Source organism: Falco cherrug, chromosome 7 (genome assembly GCF_023634085.1).
Source record: "Falco cherrug isolate bFalChe1 chromosome 7, bFalChe1.pri, whole genome shotgun sequence".
NCBI lineage: Eukaryota > Metazoa > Chordata > Aves > Falconiformes > Falconidae > Falco > Falco cherrug.
In genome coordinates, this window is record NC_073703.1 from 50,244,198 (window position 1) to 50,263,757 (window position 19,560).

Here is a 19,560-nt window from a genome sequence, read left to right on the forward strand (position 1 = left end):
GTGATGCCTTTAGTGGAAGAAACTCTTCTATCCTTGCAGCTCAACAAAGTTGCTGAAAGTACATCAAACACTTGTAATGCACCTTTGCTAACTTAAGATACCTGGTCTTGGACATCACTTTTTTTTCCTCACCAGATGGGAGAGCTGAAATGGCTTCCAATTAAACCTGTTCTTCCCTTCTTCCTAGCACACAACAGAGGATTATAGGTTATCTTTTCTGCCTTCTGTTGTGCTGTAAAGTTTCTGAATTGGTTTAGTGCTCTGATTAAAATCAAGTCTTTTCGTTCTTTTCTCTGTCAGCTAATGTATAGCAACCTGTTAAAGCCGCATCCCATCTGTTCCCATTCAGTCCAACAGTGATTGGTGATTGATTTTTATTAAAAAGGGCCACACAAAATATAAATGAGTTTCTTTATTCTATAGATTTACTTTACATAGCTGAAAGTGCAAGTACTGACCACATAATGAATTGTATCAATTTTTTTCCCCTTCTGGTTTTTGTTCTATCAGAGTATTTTCTGTTAGCACACCAAATAACACTGCAGTAGTATCTGCTTTCTCTCATTCTCTTCCCTGGGGAGCTATGCTGTGAAGTAGTTGTTCTCTAGGTTTTTTCTAATAAACCTTAAGCTTACAAGCCAGTTAAGTGTAGCTAAGCTTATAGGTAACGCGACACAGTAAAGGCATAGTGCCCAGTTTCTTCTGGAATCAGGATGATTCCAGGATTGTGATTCTTGATCACCTGAATTACTGACTCGGATGTCAGGCTTGGATATCTTAACTTTTACAGTGCATTCTCTGAAAGTAAATAAATTCATTTTCCTATTCTGTGCTATGTCATTATTCCAAATTGTGGATGGCATCTGTTTACCCATTCTCATAAAGTCAGTGTTTTTCTTCAGATAATTTTGATTTCTTCTGCTGTTTGAAGTTTCTGATGTCTTTATATAAATTGCACACAAGCACACAACACCTCTTACGATTGCTATTTGCATTGTCTCCTTTGTCAGGATTTGGAAGTTGAGAAGTAGAGGTGAAATTCTCATTGGGCCCCAAGAGGAAGATTCAAATTACCAAAACTGCTTTGTGTGCTTTAGTTGATAGACTCCATCAGATCCAAGGTTCATTTGGAGCCGCTCACTGCAGTTCAGCCCCTGCCCCTCCTACCCGCAGCATGTAGGTTTTAAACTGGGGGCATTTCTTAAGGACTGTACTATTACTGAAAGCTCTTTTCTGTACAATATCCTCTCTTAATTATCAAAAGCCAAGCCCCTGGATGATGTTTCAGCATGCAAGGAATGTGATAAGAAAACGGTTGGGTTTTTCAGTAGTCTCTTGCTTTCACAGTACTTGGTTATTTTGATGGGCTTTCTTTTGGTCTTGAAAGAATTACAAGTTTGAGTTGCAGTGCTCAAACAGAGACTAGCTTAAGCAAAATTGGACTTTGCTTTTCATACGGTTAAACTACATCAAAATGTTTGTGGCCTATTTTAATCTTTATTGTTTTCTCTGCAGGTAACGTGTAGGTTTTATAAATCCAGTCAATAAAAATTAGGCACAATTTAAATACTTGTAGCTTGTAACCTCTAAAAATTAAGTTCTGTCTGTCTTTGCTTATTTTAATGGATATATTTTTTTCTCTTAATTCTTGCTCTCCAACAGTTTGCAATTCATTTGGGGAACTGAAGTCTGTTCATTTTAGAATTGACTAATGGATTTTAAAACATTTTATAGCATTTGTCAAGAAGAATATGAAACAGTCTTAATCTTGGTTTTAGGAATAGCTTCATTTCTGCTTTGCTTTTTGAAAGAAAAGATGCAAACAAATATCTGTGTGTCTCTATTGTGGGAAATAAACTTTCAAGTTGTTTTTTTTTTTTATTATTACCTGCTTGTTTAATGTGGCATAATTGGGTTTGAGCATTGCATTTTGCAGAACTTGAAGCCAGATGATGGCAAGCATTTTATTCAGGCATTGTTTAATTGGCAACTGAGTAAAAGAAGCCATGTCTAGCTAGAGAATCCCTCATCCATACCGTATTCTGTTGTTACAGTTTTATAGCTCTGAAACAGTACTATAATTTGCATTTTATAATATTTAGAATGGATGAAGACAAACTTGAGTTATGTCCCTGTTTTCTGTCTGACAAAATGGCACTGCAGTCTCACGACTAGGTCAGAAACACATATATTCAGCTGTCAGTGTATTATTAACGGGGATTTTATATTACCAATGGAGCTTGCATTTTTCCCTTTGTAGGGTAGGTATTACCAATGTAGCTTGCATTTTTCCCATAGTAGGGGTGTATTACTAACTGTGTATACATTTCATATCTGGTAGGATCCTTGTAGTTGGACACTAAGCTCTAAATGGCTTCTTCAGAAACATTTAACTGCATTTAGAATATTTAGCGCAAACTGGAAAATATCTTTGTAAGTGCCCCGTAAGTGTATTTGACTCAGGTATGGGAACATCATATAAAGACAAAAGTATACTCTCTCATGTCATGTTTTGATTTTGAATCGGCTTTAGCATGTAGTATTGGTTTCTAACTTGCCACTTTTTGTTTTAAATGATGCATTTGTTTTAATATATGTTCTTGTTTTAGCAGGTAAAGAGACATAATTTAATATTTCAAAACATGCATTAGTTATCTCTAAACTACATTAACTTAGTGTTTTTTAAAACCCATTTTGCATGACGCCTTTTCCATTAACTGTGTCTAGTTTATTTAAAAAAATAATCTTGTTTAACAAGCATTTTGCTGACGGCAAAATTAACCATCACCTAAAAATGAGGTAGCTTCTGGTGAATCTCTTTAGCTTTTGCTATCTTTAAAAAGCTGGTTTTTAGTTTAATGCAGTAGTCAGTGCTCAACTTGGCAGCAGCATCCAGCCCCTTCTCATTATGTATACATCACTGTGATTAATCCATTAGTTCCCCTCCTAGTGTTCAGCATATCCTGTTGAAATACATAACCATTCCTGCCTCTAAAAATTGTTAAGCTTTTCAGCTGGCTGAACTCTAGAGATGTTCTTTATACAGTGTCTGAGTTGACATAAATAATGTTACTCAGTATAAAGCTGTGTGGAAGGACGTCAGGCAGAGAGGCACATGGCAACAGAAGGCAGGAAATGCAAAATCGAGATCGACACTCCCTTCTTAACTTTGTGTTTCCTGGCTTTTGTTGGCTTGCGTCAGAACCATGGCTTTGTTTTTAAATATAACCTTGTTTATCAATCAATTCTTGAGGCACTGCCTCAGGATATTTGTAATAGTATTTTTAATATAGTACTGTTATCAGCGATCAACAGGTTGGAATTGCATGGTGGTAATTTGGGGTCAGGGGCTGTCACAAAGATGCTCTCTGTCTCATCTGCAATTCTCCACCTCCTCCCTGTTACTATTATACCATAGCTTTCTTAGAAGCAAAACAATTTGGAAAGATCGCAAGAACAGCAATGTGCTCCGTGTCAGCTTCCCTCAAAGACGGGGCAGCGTGTGGCTGCGCTCATGGAGCACCAGCCCTGGTGAAGTGTTCTGTCAGGAGATCGGTTCCGATCTTGCAGTTGTCTTTTCACAGCCTGGTAACAAAATAAAGCCACTAAACCAAAATGCATGCAAATTTGCTTAAAACTGTGTGCTGTCTTTTTCTTAATGTGAATTGGGCAATCGGTGTAATCGCTTTCAGGCTGAAGAAATTTAGGGAGTTGTAATTCAGGTCTTGGTATCTTTGCACTTGCCTAACTGCCTGTCCCTGTCTAGAGCTGACTTTAAAGGGGTCTTGTTCGGCCTATCAATTCAGAGTTGCAGAATTAATATCTATTATTTGTGTAAATATTGTATAAAGCCTTGGAAAGCTTTAGAGAGGGTGAAAGAGGAAGGAATCTTATTTGTGTTTTAGTTGTACGACAAGATAAAATGAAATTCCTCACTGCTCAGAGAAGACTGCAGAAGATGTGGAGTGTAAGAGTAGCATGTAAATCAAAGCAACGAATAAACAGAATAAAATGAAGCAGTGTGTTATACTAGCCATACATGCTTCTCCAGCTTACAAAGCGTTTGCTTTGGGAGTGAGTGGTCAATGCAGAGCAAACTTGACTGTAATTCTGGAGTTAGAACTTTGCATTCACAAGAGCCTGCACAGCGTTTTAATTGTTTAACCACCATGCCTGCTGCCAAGTTTGGTTTATAACCTAACTAAAAGAGACACTAAACAAGGGAGAATGAAAACAGAGTAACCACTTTGCATGAATTGGGGCTGAGGTTCTCTTCTTTCCACCAATTTCAGGGCAGTAGCTTATTAGAATTGCGTGCGTGCCCTTCGATCTGCATTTTCATGGGATTATTTTCACATTTGCCTGTCGCACCTTCTCATGGATAACTCTAAAAACCCCTTCCTTTCCCTCCAAACCCTATTCTTGTGTGTGTGCTTGTTGGTTTGAAACCCTGGGACATTTTAGCTACCTACAGTAATAGCGCTCGACTTGTCCCCCCTGTTCCTCCAGGAAAGGAAGTTCTTCAAAGGCTTCTTTGGAAAAGTAAGTTTAATGCCTCGTTTGTGCTTGCACTATAAGGAGTTACATCCCCGGTATAGCACTGCCATAAAATCAGGGTGTTGAGAGTCCCTAATGCATTTCAGAATTTTTACTTCTAAAACTTACTTGGAAGTATGTTGATCAAACAAAGAATATGGTTAAAAAAAGCAAACTGAAACAGAAAATCCGTATGGACTGTATTGGAAATCCAGTGTTCTGAAGTGATTGGTCTTCCCGCCAAAAATGTGATTTTTCCTTTTAAACCCTTAAACTTGTGCCAGTCTACATCACCTGGGCAAATACCTACAGAACAGTTGGGGTCTGTGCCTTGTAAGTGCTTTGCGATCAGCTGCCTGGCATTGTGAATTGAGCCCCAGATGTTAGCCTTGGAAGAAAGCAGCGTGCCTATACATAAAGCAGCGTGCCTATACATACTATCTCTTAAACCTTTCTTTTTTGACACAGTTCTAATCCAAAGGTATACGAAGATGAGACCAGGTGTTTACCTACTATGTTTTTCTAATTGCAACTCAACTGTGTAACTGAAAAATTTGCTATCACTGCTCTTGTTTTCATGAGGACAGTGTCTTAGATGCGAAGGGAAGCAACTCTTTGCCTGTCTTAATAATGTGCTGTACTGACAGCTGGGTGGTCCTGCTGTCTACATCTCTGCAAAGCAGAGCGTGTAGACCTCTAAAAGAAAGAGCTCTCTCTCTTTTTTACCTCTCATCAGTTCCCTACCTCTGCATTTAAAATTCCTGTAAAACATCAGCTTCTGATGTATCTTGTTATAAAATGTATCTTGGCTTAAATAGAAACTAGCGGGTTTGTAACTTCCATACGTACAAAAGTCTTTTGGAGCAGATTAGTCTCTGGTCACGAATTTGTTTTGGCTTTGCTTGGGGAGTAAATAAGGTTTTTTTCAGCTGCTCCGTTTTCAATGTTCATTCAGATAGTGATGCATGTCGCACAGGGATGGCTGTTTCTCCCTAAGATCTGGGAAAGCTTGCATCTACAGCGTAGTGACAGTGAAGTAAGAGGCTCTTATTTTTAATATTTTTTTAGGGCCAAAATACCATAGGTGGGAGATCTGGCAGATTAATCAGATCGCTCCTATGCACAAATAAAAGTTAAGAGCTGGAATCTAAAAAGACTGAAGTCAAAACATGCCATTTGCTTTAGAACTGAAAATGCTAAGTACTATTACAATTTGTTTAAAACAAACAAACAGACCTCCCCACCTCAGCCTGAGCAGATATGTTAGTTTTTTTTCTGCTTGTTGGTATTAGCTTATGTTAGGCTACATAAGAAAGCAAAGATGTAAAAGGACAGATATTTGCATACCACTTACTAAAAAAGCCAACGACAGATTTTTGTCTATTAAATATCCCAGCTTCCCCATTACATCTTGGTTGTTTTTTTTAATGAAGTTTGGTACTTTGCTGCAGCCTTGTAGATTTGCTTTGTCTTTTATTATAAAATTTTGCCAAAGAGGGATGTACTACTACTACAGCCTGTGAAATTTCATTAATTAGCACTGAAACCACTTAAATCCAATTTAGATTTCCCCACAGCACCGGTATGGCAGTGCCTTTATTACAGCTTTGGCCTACAATGGTAGCCCAAATCTAGGGGAAAACTGGGGAGGCGGGGGGAAAGGCAGCTGTTCTCTTCACATATAATTGAGAAATGCTAATAACTCTTAATATCGTTTGGCTGTCTCATCTGTAATTTCTCTGCAGATGCCTTGCGTTAGGATTAATATAATATTTCAAACTGCAGAGCTGCCTAAACCACGCTAGCGTCTTTCAGTAAGTCAGTCTAGACAGGTTTGCTGCTTTCCCAGTTGATATTTTTCTCCCCCTAAAAGGTAAATCTGATGGATTTGTGTCCTGAAATGTTCAAATGTTTAGCATTGAAAAGATGTTCTATTCAACTTTAAATGAAAACGAGATGTCTGTTGATAGCTCCAGGTTAGACTTCTGCAGTTTTATTTTGTGTACATATGCAATGTAACCAAATCAACTGCCTTTTTAGGCAGCCCTACATGTCTTAAAACTAAAGCTTTTCTGTTGTAATGAATAGGGGTACGGTTTCAGTGATCTTTCTCATGTTTTGCTTCCACTGAGCGCGTGTATTTCTCATCATGAAATGCTTTATACAGTCTGAAATGAAAAATTTTCTTTATGTATAAGCTCAGACTCCAGATACATCTTACAGCTGTTTGTAAGTCCCAGGACAGAGCAAAATAGGCAGAAAGACTAGAAACAATTCAGAAGTATTTAAAAATGCATATTGAGCAACTTTATTTCTACTCTGGCATCCTTAAAACTTTGTTTTCTACCTTACAATATAGCTGCTACTTATATCCATGTTCCTATCACTTCTAATAGTTAAATTGCCATGACCTGCACTGTTAATTAGGAAATGTACATTTCAGACTTAGTCCATTTAATTTTCTTTTCATCTTAATCTTTTTTTTGTGTGTGTGGATACCCATCTGTAGGGCATCGCCACTTGTTGGAGAGGTTTCCCTTGTCCCCAGCCCACAGTGGTCCTGCATTGGTTTTGGGCCTCATTGTTAGGATGGGTGCCTCGCCCTTCCTCCTGGAGACCTCTGAGGACTCTGAAATTAGCCCAGATAACAAATCTCGTATTGGAGCAGATTACTGACCTCCTAAGAAGTGCTGAGCAGCAAAGTTTCTATCGGGGCTGACTCAGCCCTGACAAATCAGGCTCCTGGGAGTCAGTGCCACACGTGGCTCTCCTCCAGCAGTGCTGTCATCCAAAAGCTCTTGAATATGAAGACAAGCTACTGATAGGGATGTCTAGATGAGTCCCTTGGCAGCAACATTTTAGACCACACTATTCCAATGAATATTGGCCATTTGCTTTACATACTTTTGTTTGGAGTCACCTCTGTCTTCCAGTGTTTATTAGACAAGCTGCAATCCTACATTGGCGTTCAGTTCCCATGCAGTATCTTGCATCTGGTCTGATCTTTGTCCGGTGTGTGCCAGGAGTGCAAATGCTCATATCCGGTTTGTAATCACAATTTACTTGGCAATATCGCACTCATAACGGACTAGTACTTTGATTTGTATATCCAATATAAATTGATTTGGAGAAGTATATTCTTTTATATATCACTTGTATGCACAGATTAGCTGGAGATTCAGTAGGTGGGAAGGTATGTTGCCTAACAGTAGTAGCTGTGGGTTTGGGATATGGACTTACAGTCTCACCCCTTCTGAGTGCTGCATCCACCATAAATCTAGAAAAAGGAATTGTGAGATAAAGTGTGTTTTGTTTTTCTGTTAGTGTAGCAGGTCCATGTTTGGTTATCTTGCATGAGGAACCTTATGTTTCCAGTGGGAAAGGAGCCTTTAGCTTCTTCATTCAATCCTGAGAAACGTGAAGTTCCTATGTCTTAGCTAAATCCTCATTTGGTAAAATAGCAGGTGAAGAGTGGCTCTGCTGAAGATCAGTACTGCTTTATGAAGTACCCAGCTCAGCTAAACTTAACTTAAATACAAACTTCAGGAACAGTTTACTATTTGTGCAGAAACAAGGTTTTTATTGTTAGCTGGGGAAAGACATGTATCTCTGTTTCTAATGATGGTAATCTAAACCAATTACCTGCAGGCAATGTTGTCTCTTGATTGTTTGTATTTGCTTGAAATAAGGATTTTAAGACTATTAATGGCTTATAAGAAACTGGTACTGCTTTTAAAAACAGTTCAAGGAGACAGACCTCTATAAACCATTTGGGTTTGGGATTAATAGGGACTTCTAGGCTATGGAAGCTAGCTAAGCATTGAAAATACTGAGTATATTTTGTGAAATTACTTTTTAATATTAGAAAAAAGTGACTTTTAAATGCTGCAGTATTTTTTTAACACATAGGATGGTAAATTTAAGTACATTTTCCTTTGTGAATTATGTTCTTTCCATTAGGCATTCCAGATCCTGACAATTTTACTTTAAACCTTCTCTGGGGTATCCAGCAGGCTGCATGGATATTTAGAATCTTGCTTCTGCAAGCACTTCTCTGTAGCTTGCTTTCATGCTGTGCTTATTTTCTCTCTTTTCTCTTTTAATCACTGTTCCGTACAAGTCAGTGCCATTATTTGTTCTCACCAAGCTTTTTGAAAATGCTTGGGGTGTCATTGCCGCTTCTGAAATTGGGACAGATAGTTCCTCCCCAAAAACAAACAGAAGTTCTGCCAGACCCATTTTCTTCACACTTGCTGCTTTGTCTGAGAATGAAACCAATGTGATATAACAGGAGACTTTTCACTCCAAGATATTTCAACCTTAAAGTGTTAAAATTGATATTGCAGACTTGGAACATGTAACTCGTGCCAAAATGCATCCTTGCTACATTACGTGCTGTATGAATATAGACTATATACAATTGCAATGAACTATTAAAAAAAAAAAACAAAACACAAACAAACTAAAAATTTGCAATTCTTGCATGAAGCCACTAGCTGATACCCCCTCATCTTTTTCTGTTGTTGTTGCTCTTCTCGCTCCCTGCAGTGGTCTGTGATGGGTGCCATTAGCTGCCACAAACTATGTAAACCCAGTGCTTCAAAAGAGGGGGAGAATATTTTGTTAGCTGGCTTAAAGTTTGGGGTTTGTGAATTTAAAGCAACACCTATTTTTTTTTTTAAAAAAAGATTATTTTAGTAGTAGTAGTTCCCTGTAAAAACCAGTAAAATTATGTTGGCATCTTGTACATATTTTCTGTTCATTGAATTAGTTGCAGAAGAATATCACGTCTAGTGTTTATACTGTTTTCTGTAACTTTCCCTTAAAAAGTAAACAGTCTAGAAAGAATCTGTAGTTTAAATGGCTTCTGAAGCCTTGATGTGTTTCCTACTTCTACTTACCCTCAGCTTGCAGCAGCTGAAAGTTCCCGCAGTCAGATCTTGGATAAAAGCCAGACTGCTCCTCCGCTGCGTCAGCCTGCCACACACCATTGCTTTTTCAAGATACACACCAAATGGTTAAGAAACCATATTTTTCTACCTCTCTTCCAAGATGTGACATTTAGCTTTTAATAAACGAGTGAAACATGTTTGGATGATTGATCTTAGCATTAAGCTTATAACATAGTAACTGATGGCTTTTGGGTGCTTTTAACACTGGCTTAAGGTGATGCCATGATTCTGCCATGCGACTATGGGGGCAGAAGGGGTAGGGCTGGTGGAAATATCAGGTAAGAATTTTCCTATGTTTAAACTTGCGCTAAAGAAGCTACCTGTGGTGTAACTCCTTATGAATTAGTGTCTTCTGATTCTTTACTGGAATTCTTCACCCACTTGGTCAGTCTTGAATTCTTTACTGTCAGTGGATGTACACCTTTTTTTTTGCTTCACCTGTCCTGTGCCCTCTCCCCATCCCCACAACGTGCTGTTTCTGGAATACTGGCTTTGGCTTGATTCTCTGAATGTTTTGCAACTTGGATTGAGTATCTGGCTTTGGGCACCCTACTGACCGTGGACTTCATCTACACTTAATGTTATGGTTCTTGGAAAGGGGAAGCGGGTGGCAGTCTCATGCTGTTGGCATAAAACTTTTTTTTTTCTTTCCTTTTTATCTTCTTTTTTGAAAGTCTGGGAAGAAAGCCGTTAAAGCAGTCCTGTGGGTTTCGGCGGATGGACTCAGAGTTGTAGATGAGAAAACAAAGGTTAGATTTCACAGACAAACATTTTAAATCTCTCTGTAATAATGTATGTGCTATAACTTTAAATGGACACCACTCTTTATGTTAATGCAAATGTTGGTATTTGCAAGAAAGACTGAAGTGTATAATTAGTTTAACCATTTCTTGCTTTGTAAACATATGTATGTCTGCTAATTCCCTGCCCCGCCTCCCCCCATTAATTCCACACTACTCTCAAGACATACTTCATAAAACGTGGCAGGTAGCACAAGCCTGGCATATTTTTTGTTGCATTTACCTGAAGAACCATATTTTTTTTTCCTGTTAAGTTCTGTTGATATTGAACTTGGAGAGTTCCTTGACGTTCTGCACCACTGCAGAAGGCTGCAATAGTAATACATGAGCAAGCTCATGTTAATCAATGTAATTTTCAGGGCATCCAAATCCTAGAATGGATCTGAAAGAACAAGAGCTAGCTTCTAAAAATGGAATGAAGGGAATAAATGAAATAGGGCGGTTGTGTGCCGTCAGACTCAAGCTAAATAGTAACTGAGTATCAAATTCAATAATTTCTAATTCTGATATCTAAGCTGTTGGTCCAAAGTGGAATACTAATGTATTCATGGCATCCTTCTAGAATTTTTTTACTTTTTTTTTTTTTAATTATTATTATTGTGAAATAGTACTATATGTACCAGCAAGGTGCCTGTGTGCAAGTAATATTCTTGGTTTTATCTAGATGTAGGCAATGAGAAACAAGACCTTTAGGCTTGCCTCTGTAAGCATACTAGTACTTTAAAAGATAGCACAGCTGTCAGAACAATTTTAACTCTCATTAGGCTGAAATTAATTAATTTTACATTCATGTCATTTAACCCTTACTTTATCAACCTAAAAAGATTATTTCTGCAAGCCAACACTGAGAAGCATTTAGAGATAATTAACATCCCTCCTACAGTATGAATGCCTGTCAAATACCTGCTCTGTGGCTAGACTTCTCCAGGGCTGCTATTATGGTATGGTTCATCAGCGCTAAAGTTACCGTCTCGTAAGAATTCAGTTTCTGATACAAACATACTGATGTAGGTGAATTCAGACTACCGATTGCCTCATTTAAAAATATTTTTAGATTATTTTTAGAAACATTACTGCATATATCTAATCTTTTAAATTTGAATATTAATAACTTGTGCGGAGCCTGGAGGTAATGGAAAGTGCAGAACTGGAAAAGAGCATATACTGTTGCCTCCTGGTGGTTGAATTCGTTAGCACAGGTGCCAAGTACTAACCACAAACCAAAAGAAACAATTTTGAAAAAAATACTGAAAAGATAATTTTTACTGAACATGGTATAGTTCTTAGACTATACCATCTCCTTTTTAGATACGCTTCTCCCATCAGTGCCTGGGAACCAGTCAGAGGTGTTTGATACTACCAGTGCTGCTGGTGCTTTTCTGCCTCCCTGCTTAGCTAGTCAGCAGTTCAGCTTTGCTTTTGGTGTAGCAGCTGCTAGACCTTTCGCACTTGCAGACCTCTTCCATAAGTTTCAGCGTTGTGCTTTAACCACAGTAAAGATTTTTTGATTGCAAGGCTACCGGAGCTGCTGTAAAAATAAAATGAAACAAAAATGTGAGCTCCATGGTCTAGAGGACAGATCTTGGGAATTGTTTGTGTCCCTAAATTCTTAAGTAGTGCCTTGGCACACTCCTACCAAGGGTGGCTGGTGGAAAATGTCTTCTGTCCTTTTTGTTTCTTACTGGGAATAGATTCTGAATGGTGAATTCATTGACAGATAATTAGAGCCACATCAGGCTATCCTCTTTTTAGCAGAACTTATCTTCTTGCAGTGAACACTGAAAGTTACTCGTTCGAGTGTTTCTCCATATTTCATCATATTTCTTTCATTGTGGGGATCTCTTCCCTTTAGGATCTTATAGTTGATCAGACAATAGAGAAGGTTTCTTTCTGCGCACCAGACAGGAACTTTGACCGGGCATTCTCATACATCTGTCGAGATGGCACAACGAGACGCTGGATATGCCACTGCTTTATGGCTGTGAAGGACACGGTAAGTTTAACATGGCATGTGCCCAACTCTTCTAGCTTCTAGCTGGAAGTTATGGTCAGAGAAATTAACTACCTAAAATACTTCAATATGTTTTGACTTCAGCTAAAATATTACTTAGTCCTTGAAAATTATTTTAGTTCTAATTCTTTATATCTGAATTATTTGCCATCCCTCTGTGGTGTCGTCTTGTGGAGAGAACGGTGCCCAGCATGTGTATAAAAGGAACGCAGTCAGCCTCAGATATCTCTAGCAGAAGGGAACTACTCTTCTAAAAATAGACAGAAGATATTCTCATCTGAAAATGTACACAGCCAAAAACTGAAACAGCAGTGACAGTTTTTCCAGGATAAAAACATAGTGAGTAAATACAGAGTGTTTATGACTCTAGCCTCTTGTATGCTAATGTTATCTTGAATAGAAAACCATCTGAGTGTTAAGGGATAGAGCTAAACTGAATTAAACTAGCACCCTGTTTGCTTCTGAGTGTTAGAGATTTTTCCAGTACAAGGTTTGAAACTAAGTTACCTTTGTCAGTCTCTAGCTGTGTAGACTTTAGTTGAAGTCCCTGATCTGGCCTTTTCTCCTCTTTCTGCTTTTCGTTGAATCCCACCTATATTATACAAAACGCTTGAGACCTCGTGCAAATGCCTTGCATGAACTCAACATAGTTGCATGTTTGGAGCAATTATACTTGACAATTTCTTATTTTTCCTTGAAAAGAAACAATGAAGTTAGAAATACCCAGTTAAATGTATGTCAGAGCTGGAGCATTTTTAATTTCCTCTGTGAATAACAGGTCAATTCACTTACTGATTGTAGTAGATGAGTTGAGCTACTGGTAGTAATAGTGCCTCTGGCTCAACTGTAGCTGCCATATCAGCTGGATGGCTGGACTTGCTCTGACTTGAATTTTCTTTCCTTATTGCAGTTATTGGATAGTGAATCCTTTTGACCTCACTGGTTAACAATGGAAGCTCTTTTGAGAAGGCCCTCTTAGTACTAGCTTGTGCATTGGTCAGGGCCATGAAGAGTAGTCACCATTTGTACTTTCCATTTTCAGGCTTGCACACTGGGCGGTGTCTCCCTGAGCCCCCTGTAAACTTTCTCCACCTGAGAATAGCACTTACCTGCCCTTCAGGACTTATACCTGCTTAAGATGTCTTCAGAAGAGTTTCTTAGTGTTCAAATGTATCCAGAGGCAAGGGATCAGTGCAGGCACGTTATCGCACTAGAATCTTCGTAGCAGTTGAAATAAACAGATTATCCAACAATCTCTTTCATTTCTGGGTGGCCTTGAACACTGCGTGTGCATTAGTAGTTGAGACTCTGTATACCAGGTTTAATTTTAGAGCCATACAAAAGGTGGCCAATTAGAGTAGTTCTCTTTAGTGCCTTAATTAGATCCCTCTTGTAAAGGCAGGTTATCACTTCGCAATGCTTGAAGCACGTTTATGTTTCTGTTCCAGTTACTGTATGATGCAATGTTGTCTTGTACAGGGGGAAAGGTTGAGTCATGCCGTGGGCTGTGCATTTGCAGCATGCCTGGAGCGAAAGCAGAAGCGAGAGAAGGAGTGTGGAGTGACTGCCACCTTTGATGCCAGCAGAACCACATTCACTAGAGAGGGGTCATTCAGGGTCACTACAGCTACTGAACAAGCAGAGAGAGAGGAAATTATGAGACAGATGCCGGATGCTAAAGGTACGGGGTGCAACTTAAACAGTCATCCATAGTGAGCAAAACCAGCACTGAGGAGAACTGGAGCCTTTGTAAGGATTGAGGCTTAATGTCCTTGCAGCGTTCCCTCTCTTGAACCTGATGATGTACAAATCATATTCCTGGGTGCTTGTTACTTCACAAGATGAAAAATGTTCCAAGGTTCACTCCTGGTGCTTTTCCCCATATCTCTAGAAGAAGTACAAGTGGCCTCATACGGAAAGCTGCTCCTGCTTTGTTTTGTCAGCCTGCTTTATGGCAGAGAACACCGTAGGTACCTTACTAAAAGGCCTTATTAGAAAAATGTTATAAAAATGTAACAAGTTTGCCAGACCCGAAGTAATCCTTTTTGTAGTCTAAAGCTTATGGTAAATTAACAGAAATTGATACACATTTTTCTTAGAAAATAATGTATTTTTATTTTGATTTTAAGGCAGGTTACAAAGTGTATGTGTAGAGTTACATTGCATGAGGGAAGAACAGATCAATCACAGTGTGCTTTCTATAAAAACGGGACCAACAACCCTCTCCCCATAAAACACATAACTGTTGCACTGTTAATTACATTCAAAACTAGTAACTGATTTAGAGGAGTTAGTTTTTACTTCTTAGCCATTTAAAATGCCATTTGAAGTGTTCTGAAGTTCAAGTGAAAGTAGAACATCTTACTCAAGTTTTACTACAAGTAGTGGAGTTCTGTAGCTAATGAAAAATAGGTATTATAAATATTGTTCATAACCCTTTTTACAATGGAGTTGAACTTTGTTTCAGAGAGTTCCACAGCAAGTTTTATTCTGCCGCTCGATTGCAAAACTTTAATCTTCATTTTCATCATCCATCTGCTTGTTCCCATACGTTAGTGTTAGAATGTGCTAAATGAAGCTTAAACACAAGGCCTTTGTTACTTGAGGGCATGAGTCAAAATCTTGACTCAATGAAGGTGTGTGAAATCCTTTCCAAGAAAGACTGATTAGAAAAGTTTCACTTGAACGAGCAGCTGCAACTCATGGGTACTGAAGCTTGCAAGACAACATAATTAGTTCCTCCTACCATTCCAGCTCCTCAGAAATCTCTAGTGTGACTCCTCTCTTCACTGTACTTCTAGTTACTCTGTTGATGTGTCAACAAAACAAGTAACTTTTTCCTAAAAATTTTGGAAAGCAATATAGGTAAAATAAGAGTTCACACAGGATAGTGAGATTTTCCTTTCTCCTGCTGTGTTGACGAGTTGTATTTATTGCCCCCAGAGCCCATTCACTTACGATATGAGTGAGAGAGAGTTTTCCTAAAGATGGAAAAATGCCCCATTGTTACTCTAATCCTAAGTGTCGTGATTTAAACTAGGCTTAATCCTACATTTCTACCATTAGGCCTGGCTTGACAGCAGCATTGTGTTGCTACGCAAAACCCTGCAAAATGAAGCAGCTGACTTTTAAGTTGGAGGAGCTTCCAGTGCAACTAACTAGTGGTTAGGAGGTAACATTACAGCTAAATTCAGTTAAAGTGGTGACACAGGAACTCACTGTAAACATGCCTGGTGTTAGCAAGGCCTGTCAGCTTGGGGGCTGGGTCTGCCTTGCAGCACGCTTCCTCTGCCTGTAACGTGTTTCCTGGAGGAGCTGGGGAACTGCAGCCTGGGCACTGAACGCAGCCTAACCTGTTAAGTGCTACTGCCTGTGGCCTGCGGAAGCTTGTGCAGTGTGTTGGGCTGCTGCTGCTGATTCTGCGGGGCTAGGAGGGTGGCTTTTAAAAGAAGGTCCTAGAGCTGGGTTCTGTTCCCTGCCGCTGCTGAGCAGTGCCACCCTAAGTCATTTAATACAGTTTGTAGTAATACTTCAGCCATAGTCCTGTGTGAGGCAAAGTAAAGGTCTCAAATGTGCAATAAGCTTTTCAGTCTTAATCATAAATGAATTTGCAAGTATTTCTAGAGCGGAGGTCTCGGGAACAGCTAGAAGGAATACATGTGAAGTGGCAAGCCTTAGTAAGCTTCGCTTTGGAGTCCTGGATGTATGTGAAGTGACAGGGTGAGAACAGTGAAGGTATACAGAAATGATTTTTCCGCTGTGGTATTCAAAACTTATTTGGAAGAGTTACTAGTTACACAAATTCCTGCAGTTTTCTCTTTTCAAAACAAACGGGAGTAGGATCAGGCAGTTAAACGCTACTTTGCTTTACTCATCTAACCTCACCCTATTTCCTCCAGCAGTTGAAACAGAAGTGAAAACAGTAGCACCAGGTACTGCACCAAACAATACTGCCCCCTCTTCTGGCTCACCAACCTCTCCTACTGCTGAAGTTGCGGCCTCTATGGATAAAGAAATGAGCAATCCCCACGCTATTCCACGGAGGCATGCCCCTATAGAACAGCTTGCCAGGCAAGGGTCTTTCAGGGGCTTCCCTGCGCTTAGCCAAAAGATGTCTCCTTTTAAACGCCAGTTGTCTTTGCGAATAAATGAGCTGCCTTCAACAGTGCAGAGGAAGACTGATTTCCCCATGAAAAACTCAGGTAAAACCAAATGGTTCCAGTGAAACATTACCATAAATTGTCTCTTCCTCCTTTTCTTCTTTGTGCCTTCAAATAACTCCTTATTTTCTAGTAAATTTCTTCTTCCTGCCTCATGTGGATCATTTCTCATGAACAAACATCACCATGTCTGAAAAATTCTGCTTTGGGAATAGGCAAGACTCTCATGTAATATTCACATGCAGAAGACAAACAGTTCTAATCACTGTCTGAAATATTGGAGCACAGCTTGAAGTGATCCAGGAACGGGTGGTGTTGAATTAGCAGGTGCTGGCTCTTCCCTCTGAGTCACTGAACCGGTTCCTCCACTCAGTGCCAGGGCATCTTGAGACACAAATCCCTTCAAGGCCTTAACCACTTGTCATGGGATCATATGATGCATTTCTGCAGTCTGTCTTTCTGCCTGTCCACATTCCTCTTTTTGAGAGCAATGAAATGGCTTTTCACCTTGCATTAGAAGCAGCTTTCCTGTTTAGGTGGTACAGCTGGCTGTATCGGTAATGCGTGGTACAGTTTTCATGTGATGGTAGCGGGGTTTTCTAGAGTCATCCCAATATAAAACCTTGCATAATGTCCTAGAACCCCCTTAGCTAGGTTACCCTGCAGGCCAGCTGTACTCTCATTTGGCAACAGAGCTAGTTTTAGGGTTCGAAGCTTTAAAGTAAAAATTACTGTGGCATAGGCAAAACCAATAAAAATACCTAGTCTGACTTCTCTTACAATCCTTATCTGGTGGCCTGTGCTTTAAGACCAGCGCTGAGTTTATCAGTTTTACAGCAGTAGTGCACTGCTCACGAGTGGGACCCACTGAGCACACCACAGTCTGAGTTTTTTCATGATTCAGAACATCTCTGACGCATGTTCCCACGTATGCTGCTGCCAGTGCTGCTTACTGTCACACCACATGTACTGTTTTGGAATAACCCTTAAAGAATTTATTTTGGGGCATGCCTCCCCTGAAGGTGCATGTTGTGTCCAGACGGCTTACGGTTTTTATACTGTTGTGCTTAATTACGCCTGCTCGCGTCAGTTCTGTGCAGTGAAGGACTTTTGATGACCAGTACTTCCGAAAAGCAGTGCAATTAGTAATAATGAGAACATCTGTTAAGTCACCAGTTTTACTCCAGATGTTACTTTATCCACGTTACGCTGATACTTGTTTTAAAACTGAGCGTCCATTTTAATTGAGCATTCAGCTTTTGCTTTTCATTGTTCACAGGAACTAGGGGTTTCAGCCACCGCTGAACTGGAGCAGCCAACATTCTAACTCTAAACTTAACTTGCCACTGTGCATGGCTGTCGGCACGTTAAACTTCATCTAGTTACTGTGGAAGTATGTTGTCGGAACACTTAAATCTATCATAAGTATTTTCATTTCACAGAGCGCCAAATCTTACCGCCAAATTCTTTATGTTCAGCACTTCAATACTGAAAGACTTGGGTCTCTACTAAAGCTATAGAAACCCCTTTTATTTTCTGAAATGAACATCTTGCATTAACAGAGAAACTCACAACTGATGTTAAATCTGGAATGCTGATCTCCTTACCCTCTTGACTGAGTCACAAAATACAGTGATGTGGTGTTCTATTTCAGGTCAGGTCGTCAATGCTAGTTTTGAAAAAAGCTGTCGTGCACATCAGTAGCAGGACCATCTAGGACATAAGGGAACTAATTATATTGCAATTTGTAAGTTGTTTCTGTACCCTTTAAACTTGCGATTTAATGAATTTTGTTTACATTTTAGTCCCTGAGGTAGAAGGGGAAACGGACAGCATCAGTGCCCTGTGCTCTCAGATCACCAGTGCTTTCAGCACACCATCAGAAGATCCTTTCTCTTCAGCCCCCATGACAAAACCAGTGACGGTGGTTGCACCACAGTCTCCTGCCTTTCAAGGTTTGTGATTTCTTTGCGTGCTGTGGTTGTGCTGGATGAGGCTTGAATGTGCATAATGTTGCTTTCCAGTAACGTATAGTCTTAATTTCTTGTGCAAGTCCTGTTGTCAGTATTTTGGGGGATGCATCCTGCTTTATTCATCTTGTCTGTTTAGTTTTTCTGTGTGTTGGTTTTTAACAAAAAGCTCACGCACCTGCCACACGATAGTTACCTGTAAAAGGGACTGGCTTTGAGATAATGGCTGTTTTAACATTCTGACTCCTGAACTGCAAAACCTTACCAACTGTGTGTCACAGGAACCCAGCCCCCCAAGGGAAGAGGTTTTTGTGCTACCACATGATTACTGTTTTTCACACAAGCTCTTAGATAAGTTGTGGAGAGATGCCAACTGTAGAACTCAGCAGCCTCTAATCTTCATTTCACTGATACGGTTTTATACAAGTTGTCTGCAAAAAGAACTTCTTGTTAAATGTAGTTATTGTTACTTTGCATCTAAAATCTGTTCTTCTTTTGAATCTAAAATTAATCATACAGTACCTTCTGGTGAGCCATGTATCTTCTCTATAAAATCAAAAAAATTATCTTCAGTTGGTCATCAGAACTCAAGGTCTCAACAAATACATAAAAATCCACCATCCCACAATTCTGTTAACAAGCGTTGGCTTAGTGAAATGGAACTTACTAGCTTTATCAACTGTCAGTCCAATTTGGCTAATTTATACAAACTGCTGTCCTGTGGAAGTGTCTAAAACTGTTGTATGTTGATAGGTATGACGTGGCCCACTAATATTCCAGTCCTATGCATGCCTTGCATGAATTAATTGCACTGATGTTGTCTGCTCCCATTTTAGTTAATGGCACTGCCTCTGCCTTCTGTGTGCTTGCTGCTAAACCATCCCAAGCTGCTGTAGTGTCCACAGCTATGCCAGTTCGTGAAACCAATCCTTGGGCTCATGCTTCTGCTGCTAATACTGCAGCTGCAGCCGTGGTCACTGGTAAGATTGGAAGTAGATACGGTGCATTGCTACGAGAACTTGGATCAAAAGCATAATAGAGCCCTTGAGACAATTGTCAATGCCACTTAATGGCAAGTGGAAGGAACAGTAACAAAAGCTGGAAGTAGTAGCCTTTGCACGAGTGGATGGA

At 39.6% G+C, this 19,560-nt stretch overlaps 1 protein-coding gene across 12 annotated transcripts in view; it reads left to right on the top strand.

Moving 5' to 3' along the window:
- NUMB (NUMB endocytic adaptor protein) overlaps window positions 1–19,560 on the top strand; it is a 96,157-nt gene that overhangs the window by 74,040 nt on the left and 2,557 nt on the right. For 3 of the 12 annotated variants that reach the window (XM_055715087.1, XM_027808089.2, XM_027808088.2), the window contains exons 4-10: window positions 4,510–4,542; window positions 10,163–10,237; window positions 12,141–12,281; window positions 13,779–13,980; window positions 16,199–16,501; window positions 18,265–18,414; window positions 19,266–19,409. In XM_055715087.1, coding sequence (XP_055571062.1) covers window positions 4,510–4,542; window positions 10,163–10,237; window positions 12,141–12,281; window positions 13,779–13,980; window positions 16,199–16,501; window positions 18,265–18,414; window positions 19,266–19,409 — 1,048 coding nt within the window. The remainder of the gene's footprint in view (window positions 1–4,509; window positions 4,543–10,162; window positions 10,238–12,140; window positions 12,282–13,778; window positions 13,981–16,198; window positions 16,502–18,264; window positions 18,415–19,265; window positions 19,410–19,560) is intronic. The other 9 variants (XM_055715089.1, XM_027808091.2, XM_055715091.1 and 6 more) reach the window with 7 other exon arrangements.